The sequence below is a fragment of the Notamacropus eugenii genome, chromosome 2 (genome assembly GCF_028372415.1).
Source record: "Notamacropus eugenii isolate mMacEug1 chromosome 2, mMacEug1.pri_v2, whole genome shotgun sequence".
Classification (NCBI taxonomy): Eukaryota; Metazoa; Chordata; class Mammalia; order Diprotodontia; family Macropodidae; genus Notamacropus; species Notamacropus eugenii.
This window is the reverse complement of record NC_092873.1, coordinates 385,167,729-385,187,024: the sequence shown is the minus strand read 5'-3', so window position 1 is coordinate 385,187,024 and position 19,296 is coordinate 385,167,729. Positions and strand designations below refer to the sequence as shown.

The window sequence follows — 19,296 nt, the reverse complement described above, 5'->3', positions numbered from 1 at the left end:
AAAAAATCCAACCCCTGTTGTCCTTAGCCTCTGTCATCAACTTGAGGTTTGCTCGCAGCTTTAACTCTCCTGAAACTATTTTTATAGGTCTTTACCATATTCATCCTGTCTGTCGTTCTTGCTTCCATCTTTTAGGAAATTCTTTTCAAAATCTTCAGACAGCTGCTGTTCTCCCCCACCCCCCAATGGAAATGTTTCCCTTGGTGTCTTCAGAATTTAATCCCTGAGCATTTTTCCATTCCTTCCGTGTTGAATTCACCAGTAGACTTTCAGTCCATGGGATCCTACTCACCTTTTCTTTAGATCTTTGAAATCTGCTTTCCTCAAATCTAGGGGACATGGTAGACTAAGGCCAGATGTCTTCTCCTCTCTCAAATGCTAGGAGTGGTCACTTCCCCCAAATTTCTAATCTTTCCTCTCTAGAAATCAGTTTTTCCCTGTTAGTGAGAATCAGCTCCAGAATAAAACTGCCCCTTGTTGATTTCTTCACCTTTTGAAGGATAAAATGATCATTAAAGCAAGTTGAGAAGTTGTTAGCTCTTCTGTTCAAGGGAGTTCCAGCAGATGTCTGGTTAAGTTGAAGTCTGCCATCAATATTACATAATGTCTTGTGCCAGTCTTGTGATGTTTCTAAAACTGCTCCTTTCTGAAGTATATGCCAATGACAAAATCACTTCTATTTCTTCCTCCACGGATGTTTACTCAAATGCTCTGTATTACATTTCTCCTTTCTGGTTCCTAGATTTCCTCATATGAGTATAACTTTTGAAGGTATACAACTTTTTTTTAACCTATTCTGTTTCTTTAGAGAAAGGTATGTTCATCCTGAGCCCTATTGTGGCTGTGATGCTCCATCCCACCAAAATCTCAGTGATACCAACAATATCAAACTTAGCTCCTCCCATTAGGACCTCTACTTCCTCTCACTTTGGAAGTGTGACATCATGGTTTCAATACTCCCTGGATTTCACTGTCTATGATCCTATGGGTATCTCAACTGCTTTTCTTCCTTTTTTGTAGCTATGAGCTCAAGAATCTAGCTTCATAGTTAGACAAAATCAGTCATCTCTCTCTTTCATCCTTTTAAGTTAAACCTCTTTAGATTAGATCTGTAAGACACCCCCAAACAGTTCTTTTAAGTCCATTTTCCATCCCTCACCAGGAATCTATTGCCCCTAAATTTTAAGCTGTGCTCCACAGTCCAAATTCCATTCTTAGATTATTTTATTAGTAAACAACTATTTATTTACAAGTGAATTTTTTTCTTCTGCACTCTTTTCCTTTTCCTTTGTGGTCTCAGTGATAGACAACATTTATTTTCTAAGGATCAGCCTAGTTAAGTATGGAGGACCTTATCACTGGTAGGCCTGATGGTAGGTGATGGATTTATTAGACATGGCAACCCATGAAACAAGGAAAAATGCAAAATATCCCTTAGTCTTCTTTTTAAATATTCGATGATAATAGAGTGGCAGAAACAACACAGGGTGTACCAAAAAATGGGAAACTGGTAAAAGGATATCAAAAGAGTATTACTATTACTTAAGTAAGTTTCACTCAAATCAATTGCCACAGATGAAAAGATCTTAGAAACCACCTTAGTTAGTGAACATTTACCTCTTTGCCAAGAAGAGAAATAGGATGGCCAAGAACTAGTTCAGAATATAAATTCATTCATAGAAATTATGGAAAAGGATAGTAGAAGATTATGACCAGTATTGCTTCATTTCATATTGAGCAGGATTAGAGGGAAAAACAAATTTACAGAGAACTTTGGAGGGATCTGAATAAGCTTTATATTTCTGAGAGCATTGAAGAATCAAATTCAAATAAAGACATCAAACAGATGAAAAACAGAAAAGATCTGTCAAAATTACTAAAAAAAAAAAATCATTGTTGATGACAAAATAGTCCCCACAGTTGGAGTCTGATATCATCCTTTCCAACTAAAGCATAACAGAGTAGAAATACTATGAAAACAAAGCTGGATACTTGCTTACCCACTTATCAGAGAAATCTGATTCAAAGATGGGAAAAAAAATCACTTAAGCTACACATAGGAGGCCCATGCTGGAGGTGATATAGTTTTGAGGGAAATGAGGCCTCAATTTTTTTTCTTTTTTCGGAGGTAATTGGAGTTAAGTGACTTGCCTAGGGTTACACAGCTAAGTAAATATCTGAAGCTGGGTTTGTACTTAGGTCCTCCTGACTCCAGGGCTATATATGGAACACTAGCAGCTTCTGCTTCACCACCAAGCTTCCTGGAGGTCTCACTTCGTAAGCTATCTGAGAGAAGGAAAGATTCCAAATGTTTGGGAAAAGATCACAAATGCTATTACTACCGAAAAAAGACAGTCGAGAAAATGTCAGTGACTACAGCCTCATATGCTTAATTTCTGATTTTGACAACATCTTTGTGAGAATACTTTACACACATATTGAGGGCATCCTTGTATCCTTGATGAAGGTAGGAGAAAGGAACAGGACACCTTGTACAAATGAGATTCTAGGAGTGTGTGTGTGTGTGTGTGTGTGTGTGTGTGTGTGTGTGTGTGTGTGTGTGTATGTGTGTGTGTGTAAAGAGGGGAGTCAAATGACAGATTAGCAGGAAGCAAAGCAGCGCATTCCCTCCCAAACTCTTCCAAATAGATCCAAAAATGCATTAGGACCAAATTCGGATGGAGAAATCAAAGGAAAAAGCCACAGTGAGTCACTTTTCCAGCCTGGCTGCCATAAGGGAACAGAGAAGTCTGTTGACTCTGAGGAAATGTCTGTCTAGGAGTGGCCAGATGGAACATTCCAGTATAGGGAGAGGCTTTGTGCTAGGACAAAAGAAGGTCCCAGACCCATTCTAGGGCATAATAGGGCATGGGAACAGGTGCCAACTGGCAGCTTTGTTGCTCACTACCCAGTCCTGGGTCATAGAAACAGGACTGACTGTGGAAGGAGACCTACATCCAGAGATAGCATTCTGGGCTGAGAGGAATATATTCAAAAGCAAATAGCAGCAGTGTGACTCTGACCCCAGATGCAGAGCAGGGTTTCCATTCCAACCTCTAACCCTGAAGTCAGCAAATGATTCTTATCTGTACAAAAATAGGCAGGATTTGGTCTGGATTTGGCTCATGCGCTATACTTTATTGAATCCTTTTAGCCCAGTATGAAGCCTGCAGGAACAAACAGGGCAGAAATCCCAGACTAACGGTGAATCTTTGGTTTTGTGCCCTCAAAACTAGCAGAGCTTCTTAACTGAGTGAGCCCAGAAGTACGCTGCTGTTGCTCAAGTCCAAACTCAAAGCAGGGACTTGTGGAACTCAGACCAGGAAGGCAACAATCAGACTTTTCTTGGATTAGACTGCTTTGGGAGCACCAAAAGCTTGCATGTCCCTAGCCGGAGCTGATCCTGGAATAACATAACACACGAACCCACAAGAAAGCATCAGTAGGGCTGACCCAGATAATTTCTCCCAAAGTGTGAAGAACCAGGACCTAGCATCAAGTCCAAAGTCAGGAAGCAGGTTGAAAAAAGGAGCAAACAAAGAAAGAATTCCACCATAAAACACTATCATGGGGACAGGGATGATTAAGACAAACCCAGAACAAAAGAATTCTTTCAAAACATCTACAAGCAAAGCCTCAAAGAAAAATACAGCTTGGGTACAAATTCAGTTAGAATTCCTGGAAGACATCAAACAAGAGTTTTAAAAAAAGAATTAAAAATGTTTTTATCAATGAAATGAGAATTCTAGAAGAAAAAATTGGCAAAGAAATGAGAGCTATGGAAGAAAGAATTGGAAAGGGAATTAATAGCTTGGTATGAGAGGTACAAACCTTGTCCAAGCAACAGACTCCATGAAAACTAGAAAGGACCAAATAGAAGCCAACAACTGCATGAGATAACAACAAATATTAAAACAAAGTTAAAAGACTGAAGAAAAAAGAGAATAAAATGTAATATAGCAAAAAGAACTGAACTAGAAAATATATCAGGTGCAAAAATTTATGAATGAACTCATTGGGTCACTTGAATATCATGATCAAAAAAGAGCCAAGACCTTATATTTCAAGAAAGCTTAAAAGAAAATTGCCCAGATCTCTTAGAATCAGAGGACAAAGTAGAAACAGAAAGATCCACTGGTCACCTCCTGAAAAAGACCTCAAAATGAAAACTTCAAGGAACATTATAGCCAAAATCCAGAGCTTCTAGGTCAAAGGAAAAATATCATAAGCAGAAGAAAGAATTCAAGCATTGAGGAGCCACAGTCAAGATCACACTGATTTAGTGGCCACCACTCTCAGAAAATGAAGAGCTTGAAACATTATATTCTAGAAGACAAAGAATACAGGTTTACAGACAAGGATAACTCACCCAGAAAAACTGTCCTATAGGGGGGAGAATAGCATTTTAATAGAGGACTTCAAGCTTTCTTGATGAAAAGACTAGTGCTATATAGAAATTTGGAAGGACAAACACAGGAATTAAGAGAAACATATAAAGGTAAACACAAATGATGATAAAGAACTAAACAAGGATAAATTGCTTGCATTCTAATATGAGAAGATATGTGTCCTCTTTGAATCCTATGATTGTTAGGAGTCATAAAGGAAATCTAGTTATGCAAGGCCAGGTAGTAATTCTCTTTTATTTTGATGATATTAAGGGAAGAATGGGAAGAGAGGAGAAGAATGGAGAGATAAGTTCCACTGGAGGTGGGGAGAAGGAAAAGGAAGACTAGAGAAAATTTTCTCACGTAGTCAGAGTTTGTAAGTAGACCTCCATACATATAAGTAGGATAGGGTAAGGAAAGAGGGAACCCCATTCTCATCTGAACAGATCAAAGTAGGAAAGAACATACACACACCCAGGGTTGGATATAGAAATGCATTTCACTCAACAGGGAAATAGGAGGGAAAAGGAGAAGGGGGAATTAAAGGAAGCGTAGATAAGGGAGGGATTCATACTAAGCAAAACAAACTCTAACTAAAAATATACAGAAGTATTTATAATTCTTTCAATCGTGGCAAAGAATGTCAATCTTTCACAAATAGGGAACAGCTAGCCAAACAAGTTATGGTATATAAATATAATGGTATACTATATTGTGCTATACGAAATTATAAAGGGCATAGTTTCAGAGAAACCTGGGAAAATTTGTATGAACTGATACAGAGTGAAGTGAACAGAACCAGGAGAACAATTTCTACAATAATGACAATTCATTAAAGACAAACAACTTTGAAAGAGTGAGAAATTCTCATCTTTGTAATGATCAATCAAGATTCCAGAGACTGATGATGAAACATGCTACCTACCTCCTGAGAGAAGTGAAGGACTCACAGTATAGAATGAAACATGTATTCTTTTTTAGACATGGCTAAAATGCAGGAATTTATTTTGCTTGACTATAAATGTTTGTAACAGGGGCCTTGTTCTTTCATTCTCAGTTGGAGGTAGGGGATGGGTTGGGTCAGGAAGAGAGGTCATTGATTGAAAAAAGATATAAAAATTTGAAAAATTATATCCTACAGTAAGCTATATCATTATACTCACACAATTCATTGGAAGTTAACAGACAGCAGAGTGTGGTAATGCATGCCTATAATCCCTGCCACCAGGAAAACTAAGGCTTGTGGATTGCTTGAGTTTGAGAGTTCTAAGCCAGCATCACCAAGGGGGCAGCTAGGTTGAGCAGTGGATAAAGTGCCAGGCCTGGAGTTCAGAAAACTCATCTTCTTGAGTTCAAATCTGGCCTCAGACACTTACTAGCTGTGTGACCTTGGGCAAGCTACTTAACTTCTGTCTCAGTTTTCTCATCTGTCAAATGAGCTGGAGAGGGAAATGGCAAACCACTTCAGTATCTTTACCAAGAAAACCCCAAATAGGGTCATGAGTCAGAAACAACTAGATAACAACACATGCCAGACACTGTGCTGAGTGCTGGGGATAGAAAAAGAGGCAAAAGACAGTCCCTGCCCTCAAGGTGCTGACAGTTTAATAGGGAGACAACATGAAAACAAATATGTACTAAGCAAGATATATACAGGATAAATAGGAAACATTTTAAAGAAGGACAGCACTGGAATTGAGAGGGGTTGGGGAAAGCTTCCTGTAGAAGGAGGGATTCCTTCCTTGTTTGTTTCTGTGCTTACCAAGCTAAATTTATGCTAAAAGAAGGAACATGGAATAGTGGAAAGGAAGCTAGACTTGGAGAGACCAAAGTTTTGACACTAGCTCCGTGACCATGGGCCAGTCACCTAATGCTTCTGAGTCTGAGTTGTCTCATCTATAAAATAGGGATGATAATATTTGTAGTATCTATCTTATAGGACTTGTTTTGAGGATCAAATGAGGTAATTCATGTGACATACTTTGCAAATCTTAAGGTGCTTTATAGTAACAAGCAGAGCTTGCATTTGAACCTAGGTTCTCTGTCTCCAAATCCAGCATTCTTGTCTAGTAGGTCTGTGTGCCCTCCATGTGCTGGCCCCTGATCACACACACTCTTGGCCACAGTCTCTCTGTTCCTGGGTCAGCCTCACTCAGAGGCCAGATGTGAGCCTCCTTTTGACCTCTGATCCCCTGACCCCTGAAGTATCCTGACTGAGGACTATAGGTTATATGTGAGCACATGTTTTTGGGTACATGTTCTCCCATGCCAAAACTGCCTTATATTGACTTTGTGTCTACTGACACGTGTACATGTTGTTTCCCAGATACAATCTGATGTCCTGCTTGAGGGTTTTTTTAAATCCCCATTGCTTAGGATAGTCTCTGACATACAGTATGGATAGAGATAGGGATTGAATCTATGATTTTACTGGTCTAGGGAACTTCCAGGGAAGGAATGTCTTTCTATCAATGTAGCTTGGTACCTCCTCTGCAGTTTAAGAGTCTTAGAGTTGCCTGAGAGCTCCAGTGATAAACTCAGGGTCACACAGCCAGGATGTGTCAGAGAACAGGCTTGAACTTGTCCCCCTGGCATAGAGTAAGGTCCACAGGTGGCCCAAGTGTTTCCCTTCCTTTCTGCCCTCAATACTCACTTGAGTGGGTACATGCGAAGGGCAACATCCATGCCCGGGCAATAGGACAGAAAGGCTGCCAGAAGCGTCTCTTCAAATAGCCCGAAGATCAAGATCTTGTTCCTAGGAAGGAAAGGTGTAGGGGCGCAATGTAGGAACGGAGAGGAGAGTGAGCAAGAGGGATGGGACTCTCAAGAATTATGAGAGGAGAAATTCAGAGTTAGGTTGTCCAGTGGGGAAGGTCAAGAACGTTCTGAGAGGAGCCCTTTCTGTGTGTGGCCCAGAAGGCTGCTCTCTGGATAGAGGACTGTGGAGGCTTGAAACGGCTTGTACAGTGGGAAGCTCACGTCATCATACTCTGGTGGATGATAGAGTTTCGGCGGGTCTTGCAGATGATGAGGTCAGCCCATTGCACTTCTACAATGCTGATGAAGAAGGCTGTTTGGCATGTGAATTCTACCACCTTCCGTTGCTCATAGGTCTGGGAAGAGGGCACAGCAAAGGTGAAGATGAGAAGGGACAGTGAAGTCATAGGAGACAGTCTAGGTAGAGGAGGGGACAGAGTCTGACAAGAGGGGGAATCAGAGGGCAGGGTTGGGTTAGAGAGGAGGCAGAAAGGAGTGAGTTGGTCTCCCCTAAACAAATGACCTTTAGGATGCACCAAAGGTGAACAACCTTATACCTAGCTACACAAGGATTACAGAAGTATGATACAGGATTCCTAATTCTAGTTTAGGGACTTTATAGGGCATTTCTAATTATCTGAAGTGGGGGAAGGTAGTTTGCTAAAAAATTCTTTAAATAAAATTAACTATTTCCCTCTAATTATAAAATAAATATATGTCATGTAGCTCTTTGAGGAGGAAGAAGAGGATATTTATACTTCAAATTAATAAAGGAGGATCCCTGGCATAGAGAGTCAAAGCAAAGTGCTCAGACGTGCAAATACGTACACACATTAAAATACTTGTGTGTGTGTGTGTGTGTGTGTGTGTGTGTGTGTGTGTGCACATCTCCCATACACACAGAATGAGATTGGTAACTGCTCTAATTCCACTGAGTTTCAGTCGCTGGGCGGCCCCTATGGAGAGGCATCCTTTAGATTCTGAGAAATTCAGGATTGGGGATGAGAAGGTGGGGATCCTGAGAGTCTGGGCATATAGCTGTGAAATTTTTATCTTGTGGTATCTGATGCCAGGAGAAGAAACAGATGGATTTCAAAGGAAGGAAGCATAAGGAGATGAGAGGTTTCTAGTGCTAGTCTCTGGAGTCTCAACTGGAAGCTAAAGGGAGAAGAGCCAGCACAGAGACCCTCCAGTGACAAAGGGGAGAGAGATAAGGCCTTCTACACCCAAGAGGACAGATAGCCTCAACAGAACTAGAGCAGAGAACAAACAGTTGGCACTGGCATAGAGGAGTTTGTTGGAAACAATAGAAGAATATTATAGAAAGGTACTTGGGGTTGAGATTGGCAGGATGGGAGGCAATGGAGGCAAGAAACTGCTCCTCACGATTTCAATGCCCTTATTCTCCCTCTCTTTCCCCTCATTAAGACCCTCCTTACTCCTCTCCATCATTGTCCCCAGTTCACTCACCCACTGCTGTCCATAACAGTCTTCCAGGTCACTCATATAAAAATCATCCCAATTAATCCTGATGCCCAGCAGAAATGAGGGCCAGAAACCATTTTCTGCTAGGATCACAAAGTAAGTGAAGAAGCCAGCTATGGCCTGCATCATGCCTGGGGGAAAGTAGAGGAAAAAGAGGAGAGGCCTGGTCAGAGAAGGGAAGAAGACAGAGGACACTAGGAAAAAGCCCAAAGATTGGGGAATTTGGATGCTAGCTACTTTGGTGTTTATTCCAGGAAAATGTGGAAGATTCAGAAGCTCCTTCAATTCTTGCAGGATAGACTATTCCCTCAATTTGAATGACTTTTCAATCTGCATTTTATCCCTAACTTCTACTTAGATTTTAGCCTTAATTTCTCACTATCTTCCCACATTTAGTCAGGCACCAAGTCCCACTGAAACTGAAGCACAGTGTCCCTGCTCCTTTCCATTCCCAGAGGCTCTACCTCATTACCTCAGACTTGAACTTAATTATCAAGGTAGCTTCCTATAGTTATCCCTCTTTTAGTCTCTTCACTCCTCCTACAATCCATTATGCACATTGTCTCAAGACTATTCTTCCTAAAATGCTACTACTGTCCAGTTGTAAAACAGAATTGCTTCCCATTTCCTATCGGGCAAAGTTGAAACTCCTCAACTGGGCATTAAAGACCTTCCATGATTGGTTGTCTTCTTAGTCCAACTTTCTCTCCTACTGGTTCCCCCTTCACAAACCCTTGTGTTCCTTCAAAAACTAACTGTACCTACTTTGTTGCCTCTTTACTCTGTACCTGGCACACAGTAAGTGCTTAATAAATGCTTGTTGCCTGAACCTAGCCCTACTTCCTGGATTGGTTCTTTCCTCTCCTCTCCACTTGTCTGGGTCCTATTCTGCCTTTCAGACATAGTCCAAGTTCTTCCTCTCCTCTTCCCAACCAACTGTCCTGGGTGGTTGGTTTCTTTCTTGCACATTCATTATTTGTACCATTCACGGAGCTTTTACCATGTACTGACTTATATTGTTGTTTACCTTGTTGGTGTACATGGGTCATGTCTCCAACTAGATTATAAATCTTTCATGAGCAGGGGCCATGGCTCACAATTCCCTCTATCCCCAGTGCTTAGTGACCCACCTAATTATATTTGTTGAAAAAGAAAATCACACCCCCACCCCAGATATCCACACCTGGACAACTCAGAAAAACTTTGGCTAGAGAACTGGGCCTTAAGTCAGGAAGATCTGAATTCAAATCTGGCCTCAGACACTTAACTAGCTGTAAGATCTTGGGCAAGTCACTTAGCTTCTGTTTGCCTTTGTTTCCTTATCTGTAAGATGAGGACAGTTAATGATATTTACTTCTCAGGGCTGTTGTGAGGATCAAATGAGATCATATTTATAATAAGTATTTAGCACATTGCCGGGCACATAGTAGAGTAGGCACTATATAAATACTCATGCCCTTTGCTTCCTCCCTTCCTTTTGGCTCTTCCCCATTCACCACCTGCCCTCATTGTGTCTCCCAGAGTCACACCAATTTGTCCATAGGCCATACTGATGAGTCGTCGGTTCACCAGCTTGTCTTTCTTGGGGTCCCGGGGCATACGCTTCATTATGTCACTCTCTGCTGTCTCGTAGGCCAAGGAGATTGCAGGGACCTGGGGAAGAGGGGATATAAGGCTCAGAAGGAAACTCAAATGGCCTAATCTTTGCCCCTTTTCCTCTCTACAGATGTTCCCTATACCCCATCCCTTCTGATTGAAGGTACTCTTCCATTGTTTCCAGTTAGATCCTCACCATATCAGTACCCAGGTCAATGCAGAGAATGGTGATAGTCCCCAGCGGCAAGGGTATATTGAAGATGATGAAGCACAAGAAAGGGCTTATCTCAGGAATATTGCTGGTCAGGGTATAGGCGATGGACTTCTTCAGATTGTCAAAGATGAGTCGACCTGTGGGGATGTACCTGGGGTATCAGGAAGACTATATAGGAGGAGGCTAGGCAGGAAGAAGAAGATGTTTTGGAGGAAAAGCCATGGAAACTGCAAGGTGGAATTCTCAAGTTCTCACCCAATGCCCATCAAAGTTTTCCAAGGAATGGGGGTGTTCATTTGAGTTCATGCAGATAAACCTTGACTGGTCCTATATTAACTTGAATTCAGTCATGAAAAGGCCATAACATTAGCTCCAGGAAACCAATCTGGTCCTTCCTGCTATTGGGATTTGCCTTATTATAATAAATTGCCATATTAGCCTCACTACAAATCTACCAGACTAGGGGTGAAGGTTGACTGTGGAAACTGCTAGAAGGGAATGAAGAGGTGGGGTGACAGAGATAACCTTGGACATCTCAGCCCTCAAAGGTAAGTGTCATGGGTCCAATGACCCCTGTTTCTATCTCTCACCTTCCTCCACACCAGTGACAATGGAGGCAAAATTGTCGTCCAGAAGGATCATGTCAGCTGCCTGCTTGGAAACATCAGAGCCAGCGATCCCCATGGCAATGCCAATGTCAGCCTTTTTCAGTGCAGGAGAATCATTCACCCCATCACCAGTCACTGCCACAATAGCACCCTGGTTGGGAGTCAGAGTTATAAACAGAGGCTGTCAGCTAATGCAATACCCAAGACCTGGACTAGCCTGCAGAGACCATGATGATTACAGGGCTCCCTTTGTCCTGTTGTAGGGGAGGATTTGGCCTTTATCTCCCTTTGCTGGACTAGAGTCTCCCGCAACCCAGCCCTTTCCCCAAACTGAGCCATTTCACTGTCCTCTGGTCTAGTTCACTCTTTTTCTGGGCCTTGAACTTAGTTGGAACCATATTAGCCTTAATGGACATAAGAATGAGAGCACTAGGTTCAAAGTTGCAACATCAACTTGTCTGTCTACCTACTTCAAATCTAGAATGACAGAATGTTAGGACTGGAAAGGACTTAATATAGGAGATTATCCCATATCAACTCCCTCATTTTGTAGGTGAGATCCAGAGGGGTATAATGGTTTACCCACAGTCACCCAGCTAGTTAGCGCAAAACTAGTACCAGAACCTAGGTCACGTAATGTCCCAGTACAGGGATTCCATGACCTTTAAAGTGACATTATGACCAGAGATAACGTCTTCTGGTCTACTCCTATCTGTCTCTGAAAGGCCCCCTTGCTTTTTTCCCTGCACCTGTCTCTGACATCCTTCCACAATGATGAGCTTTTGCTGAGGTGAAGTTCGGGCAAAGACAATCTCGGTGTGTTCTCTGAGGACAGTGTCTAGCTCCTCTTGTGACATGTCCTTTAGCTGTGAGCCATGAATCACACAGGCTTTTGCATTCCTGGAGGGAAAGGGATTGCCTAAAGTGAATTCTGGGGGCTGGAGGTCCTGGAGTTCCCAAGCAGGATTTTCCTAGGAGACTAGTAGTTCTTTGTTTCTCTCTAATCATCCTCCTGAATGTCCCTAAACATATTATCCTTATGTGTAAATCACAGGATTGTAGAATTGAGAATGGGAAGAGATTTTTTTGAAGTCATCCCCCTTATTTTATAGTCTGTAAGTCTTCACACTTGGTTTTATAGTCCTTAGGTCTTCTCACTCCCTTTTCTCATTTTCTCTATCCAGGATGCTCATAGTTTCCCATCACACGAATGACCTTTCCTAATCTAATTTCTTACTCTTCTATCTCTCTTCCTCTTCTCCTTCAATTCTTCCCCAATATGGAGGCATTTCCCTATTGTATAATGTTAACATGTATAAAATTAGTAAATCTTATCTGTTAGGTGCCTCCCAGGAAATCAGGGTAGTATGAACTTCTGGGATAAAGGATGAAGGACATGAACTGGGGAGACTGGGAGGCCTTACCTGGGATCTACCTGACTGACAGAGACATGTAACCGGGCAGCAATATCCTCCACAGTTTCACTGTTCTCAGAGATTATTCCGACACCTTTGGCGATGGCTTTGGCAGTGATAGGATGATCCCCGGTTACCATTATCACCTGGGAGGTGGAAAATCATTGTCAGAGCTGCCCCTGGCCCTATCCCTCTTCAATGTATAGAGGACCTTGTCTTTTCTGAATGGGGGTTGGAGAGCTCTTCTCCAGTCAAGGTATAAAATAATGGGGTTGGATGAGATGACCTCTACCTTGGCTAATGCCTATGGGAATGGGCAGTGTTATAAAAAGACAAGAACCAGGATAGCTTGTGGACATAATTTTTCCAGAACATGAACATATCTTATAATCAGATCCATACAGATGAGATTTATGTCTGCTAATGGAAGTTCTAATTGGGTTCACTATATAGTTTAATCTAGTTCAAGTCTGAGTCCATGAGTCAAGGCTAGTCTTGAGGTCTGGCCATTTCTACTGCCAAGGCTGCTGAGGTTGTCAAGTCAGTCTCAGACCTTTTAAGGGTTTAGGAAACTCTCTAATGGGCTCATGAGATCTGGTATTAACCTAGAGTGACTCAGACTGAACTTGTTCACACTGTATGACAAAGTTTATAAATACTTTCTTCATTTTAACCCTTCTATTTCTCCATTTTACAGATAAAACTGAGGCTTAAGAGAGATTATATGCTTTGCTTATTGTCACAAAGCTAATAAGTCTTAGAGGTGGAATTCAGGTTCAGTGTTCATTCAATTCTACTAGGATTTATAACCTACTTTACTTTGATAATTCAGTGTATTCAGGATCTCATAATTGTGAGTGTTGATCACAAGCTAGCCATGCCTTCCCATCCTTTGAAATTCTGGTCCATATCCTTCCATCAATTCTGCATAAAGAATTTGCTAAAAGTTGATGATAGTAAGCACCAAATACAGAAAAAAGAGCTTTTAAAAAGTTGGTGGGCAAATAAACGAGACCCAGAGGCATTCCTCAATAGAAAAGTAGTCAAAGGATATGAATAAATTCTTTTCAAAAGAATTGAAAACTATTAAGAACCATGTAAAAGATTATTCCAAACCACTAAATAGTAAGAGGAATGAAAATCAAGCAACTCTGAGGTTTTACTCATCAAATTGGCAAAGATGATGAAAGATAGAAATAACATTGGAAGAAGGGCGGAGCCAAGATGGTGGAGTAGGAGGACAGACCTGCTGTAACTCTCCCCCCACAACCTATAAAATACTTGCAAAAAATGACTCTAAACAAATTCTAGAGCAACAGAAGCAACAAAACAACAGAGTGAAGGAGATTGCCTGGAAGGCTGGAAGGCTGACAGAAGGGTCTATAGCACCAGGCTCGGGTTCACTCAGCATGGACAGGACTGGAGCAGGCTTCAGGGTATGGAATCATGGGTAGCAGCTGCAGTTTCCAGATTTCTCACCCCACAAATGCCAATAACAGCTTCAAAGGTTAGTAAGAAAGCTCTTTCACCTGGGTGAAAGGGGAGTAGCTTCTGGTCCCAGTCCTGGCCTCAGGGTGGCAGCAGCCTCTATTTTGGAGCTCTTGGCCTAAAGGCCCTGGGGGAGTCAGTCAGCTGATCTGGGTCTTGGTCCTGGGATGAGGAAGAACACTGATGTGGTGGAGCTGGTAGAGGGTCTGGAGAGGGAATCCTAATCACAGATCCTGGGCAGCAAGGAGTACTTGTGGTTGCTCCCAGATCAGAGCACAGGCCAGAAGAGGAGAAAACTCCTTTCCTTTGATTGTGCCACCTTGGAGGAACTAAGAACTTACAGGTCCCTAGAGTATACCCTCCACTTGACAAGGGACTCAAAATGCCCCATAAAGGGAAAAAAATTAGACTATAAAAGGTTACTTTCTTGGTGAACAGGTATATTCTTCTATCCTTTCAGATGAGGAAGAACAAAGCATACCATCAGAGGAAGATATAAAAGTCAAGGCTTCTACATCCATAACCTCCAAAAAAAATATGCAATGCTATCAGGCCATGGAAAAGCTCAAAAAGGATTTTGAAAATCAAGTAAGAGAGGTGGAGGAAAAATTGGGAAGAGAAATGAGAGTGATGCAAGAAAATCATGAAAAACAAGTCAACAGCTTGCTGAAGGAGACCCAAAAAATACTGAAGAAAATAATACCTTTAAAAATAGACTAACTCAAACAGTAAAAGAGATCCAAAAAGCCAATGAGGAGAAGAATACTTTAAAAAAGTAGAATGGTCCAAATGGAAAAGGAGGTTCAAAAGCTCACTGAAGAAAATGGTTCTTTAAAAATTAGAATGGATCAGATGGAAACTAATGAGAAACCAAGAAATTACAAAACAAAACCAAAAGAATGAAAAAATAGAAGACAATGTGAAATATCTCATTGGAAAAACAACTGACTTGGAAAATAGAGCCAGGAGAGATAATTTAAAAATTACTAGTCTACCTGAAAATCATGATCAAAAAAAGAGCCTAGACATCATCTTCCAAGAAATTATCAAGGAAAACTGCCCTGATATTCTAGAACCAGAGGGTAAAATAGAAATGGAAAGAATTCACTGATTACCTCCTAAAAGAGATCCAAAAAGGAAAACTCCTAGGAATATTGTAGTCAAGTTCCAGAGTTCCCAGGTCAAGGAGAAAATATTACAACTAGCCAGAAAGAAACAATTCAAGTGTTGTGGAAATACAATCAAGAAAACACAGGATTTAGCAGTTTCTACACTAAGGGATTGAAGGGCTTGGAATATGATATTCCAGAGGTCAAAGGAGATAGGATTAAAACCAAAAATCACCTACCCAGAAAACCTGAGTATCATACTTCAGGTGAAAAAATGGTATTTCAATGAAATAGAGGACTTCCAAGCACTCTTGTTGAAAAGACCAGAGCTGAATAGAAAATTTGACTTTCAAATACAAGAATCAAGAGAAACATGAAAAGATAAACAGGAAAGAGAAGCCTTAAGGAACTCATTAGAGTTGAACTGTTTACATTCCTACATGGAAAGATGTTATTTGTAACGCATGAGACCTTTTTCAGTATTAGAATAGTTAGAAGGAATATATATATGTAGGTATGTATGGGTATGTATGTATGTGTATATTACATATGTGTAGGTATGTATACATATGTGGATGTATGTGTGTATGTATATGTGTGTATATACATATGTATGTGTATATATATACACATATGTAGACAGAGGGCACAGAGTGAGCTGAATATGAAGTGAGAATACCTAAAAAAATAAAATTTACCGTTGAATGGAATGTACTATGAGTAAGAGAAAGGGAGAGATAGAATGTAGCAAATCATCTCACATACAAGAGGGAAGAAAGAGCTTCTACAAGGGAGGGGAAGAGGAGGGAGATGAAAGGAAATAATTGAGTCTTACTCTCATAGGATTTGGCTTAAGGAGGGAATGACACACACTCAATTGGATATGGAAATCTATTTTACCCTGCAGGAAGGCAAGGGGGAAGGGGATAGGAGAGGGAAGATAATAGAAGGGACAGCAAATTGAGGAAAGGGATAACCTGGAGCAAACACTATTGTGGGAGGACAGGTCAAGGGAGAGAAAAGAATAAATGAAGGGCAGGATGGGACAGAAGGAAATGTAGTTAGTCTTTTACAACGTAACTATCATGGAAGTGCTTTTCACCATTATACATGTATGACCTATACTGAATTGTTTGTTTTCTCAATGAGGGTGGGTGGGGAGGGAGGGAGAGAATATGGAACTCAAAGCTTTAAGAATGAATGTTAAAAATTGTTTTAGCGTGCAACTGGAAATTAAACTATATAGGCAATGGAGTATAGAAATCTATTTTGCCCCACAGGAAAGTAGAGGGGAAGGAGGATGGAAGAAGAGGGGGGGGTAATAGAAAGGAGAACAGATTGGAGGAAGGAGTGGATGGGGTGCATGCTGTTCTGGGGTACAGGGTGGGAAGAGATGGGGAGAAAATTTCGAATTCAAATTCTTGTGGAAATGAATGTTAAGAACTGAAAACAATAATTTCTACATTTAAAGAAATAATGTTGGAGCGGTAGCAGAAAGGTCAACTTACTAAGATACTTGATCAAGCTATGAATTGATTCAATCATTTCAGAAAACAATTTGGAAGTATGCTATAAAAGTGATTTAAATGTTTTTACCATCTGACTCCGATATCCATTGCTAGGCATTTATCTCATGGAGATTAAACATAAAGTTAGTGGTACTTTCTGTGGTAGCAAAAAACTGGAAAACAAGTAGACACCCAATGATTAGGGAGTGACTGAACACACTATATTACATAAAGGTAATGAAATAGAAGTGCATTTTAAGAAATTATTACTATGAATAATAAAAGAGAAGTTTGGGAATACTCATATGAACTCATACAGTATAAGGAAAGTAGTATTCATAATGACTGCAATAATGTATATAGAACCATGAGAACAATAAACCCCTGAATGCTATGTAATTATAATGAGCAAAGTTGACCTGGGAGAAGAGATGTGAAAATGCATCTTTCTCCTGCCTTCCAGAGGGAGGGATGATAGCATGGAACATTGGATATACTACTGGATTCAGTTGGTGTATGGGTTGGTTTTTCTTCTTTCTCTCATTAGTTCTTTGTTAAAAGGGAAAGTTTGTTTTTCAGGGAAGGGGAGAAAGATCTATATGAAAAGGAAGGTTATGTGAATAAGAATATTTATAATTTTTATATCAGTGTTAGGTACAAAAGTTTCATGAAGTCAGAAAAGGACTCCTTGCTTGGGAGAGATTAGAAGATGGTGGAGAAATATAAAGATTACTCAATTTTGCTCACTTCTGTTTTGTCTCTAAGACTGACTGGGATGCTAGAATAATACTCAACAGGTGAAAAGGTGGGAAGCAAGGTGATAAAGCTAGGTGGCACATTGGATAGAGTGTCAGCCCTGGAGTTAGGAGGACTTGGGTTCAAAACTGGCCTCAGACACTTCATAGCTGTATGATTCTGGGCAAGTCACTTAACCCTGTTTGCCTCAGTTTCCTCATCTGTAACATGAGATGCAGAAGGGAAAATGGCAAACCACTCCAGTATCTCTGCCAAGAAAACCACAAATGGGGTCGTGAAGAGCTGGATACAACAACTAAACTACAAGAAGTAAAATTTCATATACCTTAGTGGTCTTCAATGGATCCAAGTCACTCAGATCAAAATTACAAACGAAGGTACTGAAAGGTCTAGTAAATGTAAAGTAAAACATAAAGTAAAAAAAAAAGTAAAAATCACTTTCAGTGATCTTCAGAAAATTTGGGCAAACCAGAATGGGTGATAGACCTACAGAAAGGCCAATGCCCTGATTTTCCAAAATACAACTCAACAAATATTTGCTGAGTACTTACTCTGTATGAGGCTCTATGTTAGGTTGTGGGGATACAAAATGAAAAACAAAACAGAGCCTCCCTCTGAGGAGCTTACATTCTCCTGAGAGGTAGAACATGTCACTTAAGTCCTGGTCCTCAGTTTCCTCATTTGTAAAATGAACCAGATAAGACTCTGAGGTTTCTTCCAGCTATAGCATCTCTCAAGGCACAACGCTCAGCTACTTTCTCTTTTCTCTCTGTGCTGTTTCCTCAACTCCAATGGGTTCAATTATCATCTTTATGCAGGTGATTCTCAGATCTACATATCCACCCTGAGTCTCTCTTCTGAGCAATAGTCATGCATCGCCATTTACCTCATGGTGATTGAACTAGGTGTCCAACAGAACTCATTACCTTTCCTCCCAAACTCTCCACACTTCCAAGCTTCCATCTTACTGTTTATTGAGGGTACTTCTATCCTTCCAGTCACCTAGGCTTGCAACCTCAGTATCATTCCTGACTCCTCACTCTCATTCACCCTACATACCTAATTTTTGCTAAATCTTGTGGTTTCTTCCAACTCACCATCGACCCTTTTCTCCACTTATATACCTACAGCTACAGCTCAGGCCTCTATCATCACTTGTCTGGACTACAGCTTCTTACCTCCCCCTCCAGTTCATCCTAGGGCAGCTAGGCAGTGCAGGGGATGGAGTCAGGAAGAACTGAATTCAAATTAAGCCTCAGACACTTACTAGTTGTGCAATCTGTGTGCAAGTCATTTAACCTCTGTCTACCTCAGTTTACTCATCTATAAAATGAGCTGGAGAAGGAAACACCAAACCACTCTAGTGTCTTTGCCAAGAAAACCCCAAATGAGGTCTCAAAGAGTCAGAGATGACTGAAATAACTGAACAGCAGCAGCAGCAGCAAGAAAGTCACCAAGTTAGTGTTGTGCTTGACATTGCTAAAATTGCTATAAGGGATAGAGTGCCAGCCTCCAAACCAGGAAGATGTATCTGGTAACCGCAGCAGTTGGATTGAGGGAAGACACACCTGTGAGGGCATGCTTGATCCAGCTCGGTGTGAACTGACCTGGCAGCTGAGTCACCATGTCCTTCAAGCAGCAGTGACCTGCCCATTGACTCTGCCATGTCCAGGAGTGAATTTGTGAGGGGAAATGCTTTGTGGCAGGCATTTTATGTTTAAGTCCCCTCTTCCCTGGAACAGGGTGAGTGTGTAGAAAGAAGGGAGACTATAGCTCTAGTTTGGAGGAAATGTTTTTGTCCTTGCTGTAATTCCTCAGTAAACATCTTTTGTAAAGCTAAGCAGTATTTATTGGTTAATTAATGTTGGAGAGATATCAACTGGTAAATTGATATAAGAGTGAGATCAGCTGGTCAAATTGGTATTGGGGGGGGTGATATTAACTAGTGAATGATATTGGGGGATTCACAATA

General features: G+C 40.9%; 1 protein-coding gene across 2 annotated transcripts in view; it reads right to left on the bottom strand.

The window, feature by feature from the left end:
• LOC140529012 (sodium/potassium-transporting ATPase subunit alpha-2-like) overlaps positions 1-19,296 on the bottom strand; it is a 69,236-nt gene that overhangs the window by 4,628 nt on the left and 45,312 nt on the right. Inside the window, exons 14-21 of one of the 2 annotated variants that reach the window (XM_072647388.1) lie at positions 12,473-12,609; positions 11,798-11,948; positions 11,031-11,199; positions 10,423-10,577; positions 10,160-10,283; positions 8,616-8,761; positions 7,368-7,501; positions 7,042-7,143 (exon numbers count right to left, since the gene is read on the bottom strand). In XM_072647388.1, coding sequence (XP_072503489.1) covers positions 7,042-7,143; positions 7,368-7,501; positions 8,616-8,761; positions 10,160-10,283; positions 10,423-10,577; positions 11,031-11,199; positions 11,798-11,948; positions 12,473-12,609 — 1,118 coding nt within the window. The remainder of the gene's footprint in view (positions 1-7,041; positions 7,144-7,367; positions 7,502-8,615; positions 8,762-10,159; positions 10,284-10,422; positions 10,578-11,030; positions 11,200-11,797; positions 11,949-12,472; positions 12,610-19,296) is intronic. The other variant, XM_072647389.1, reaches the window with a different exon arrangement.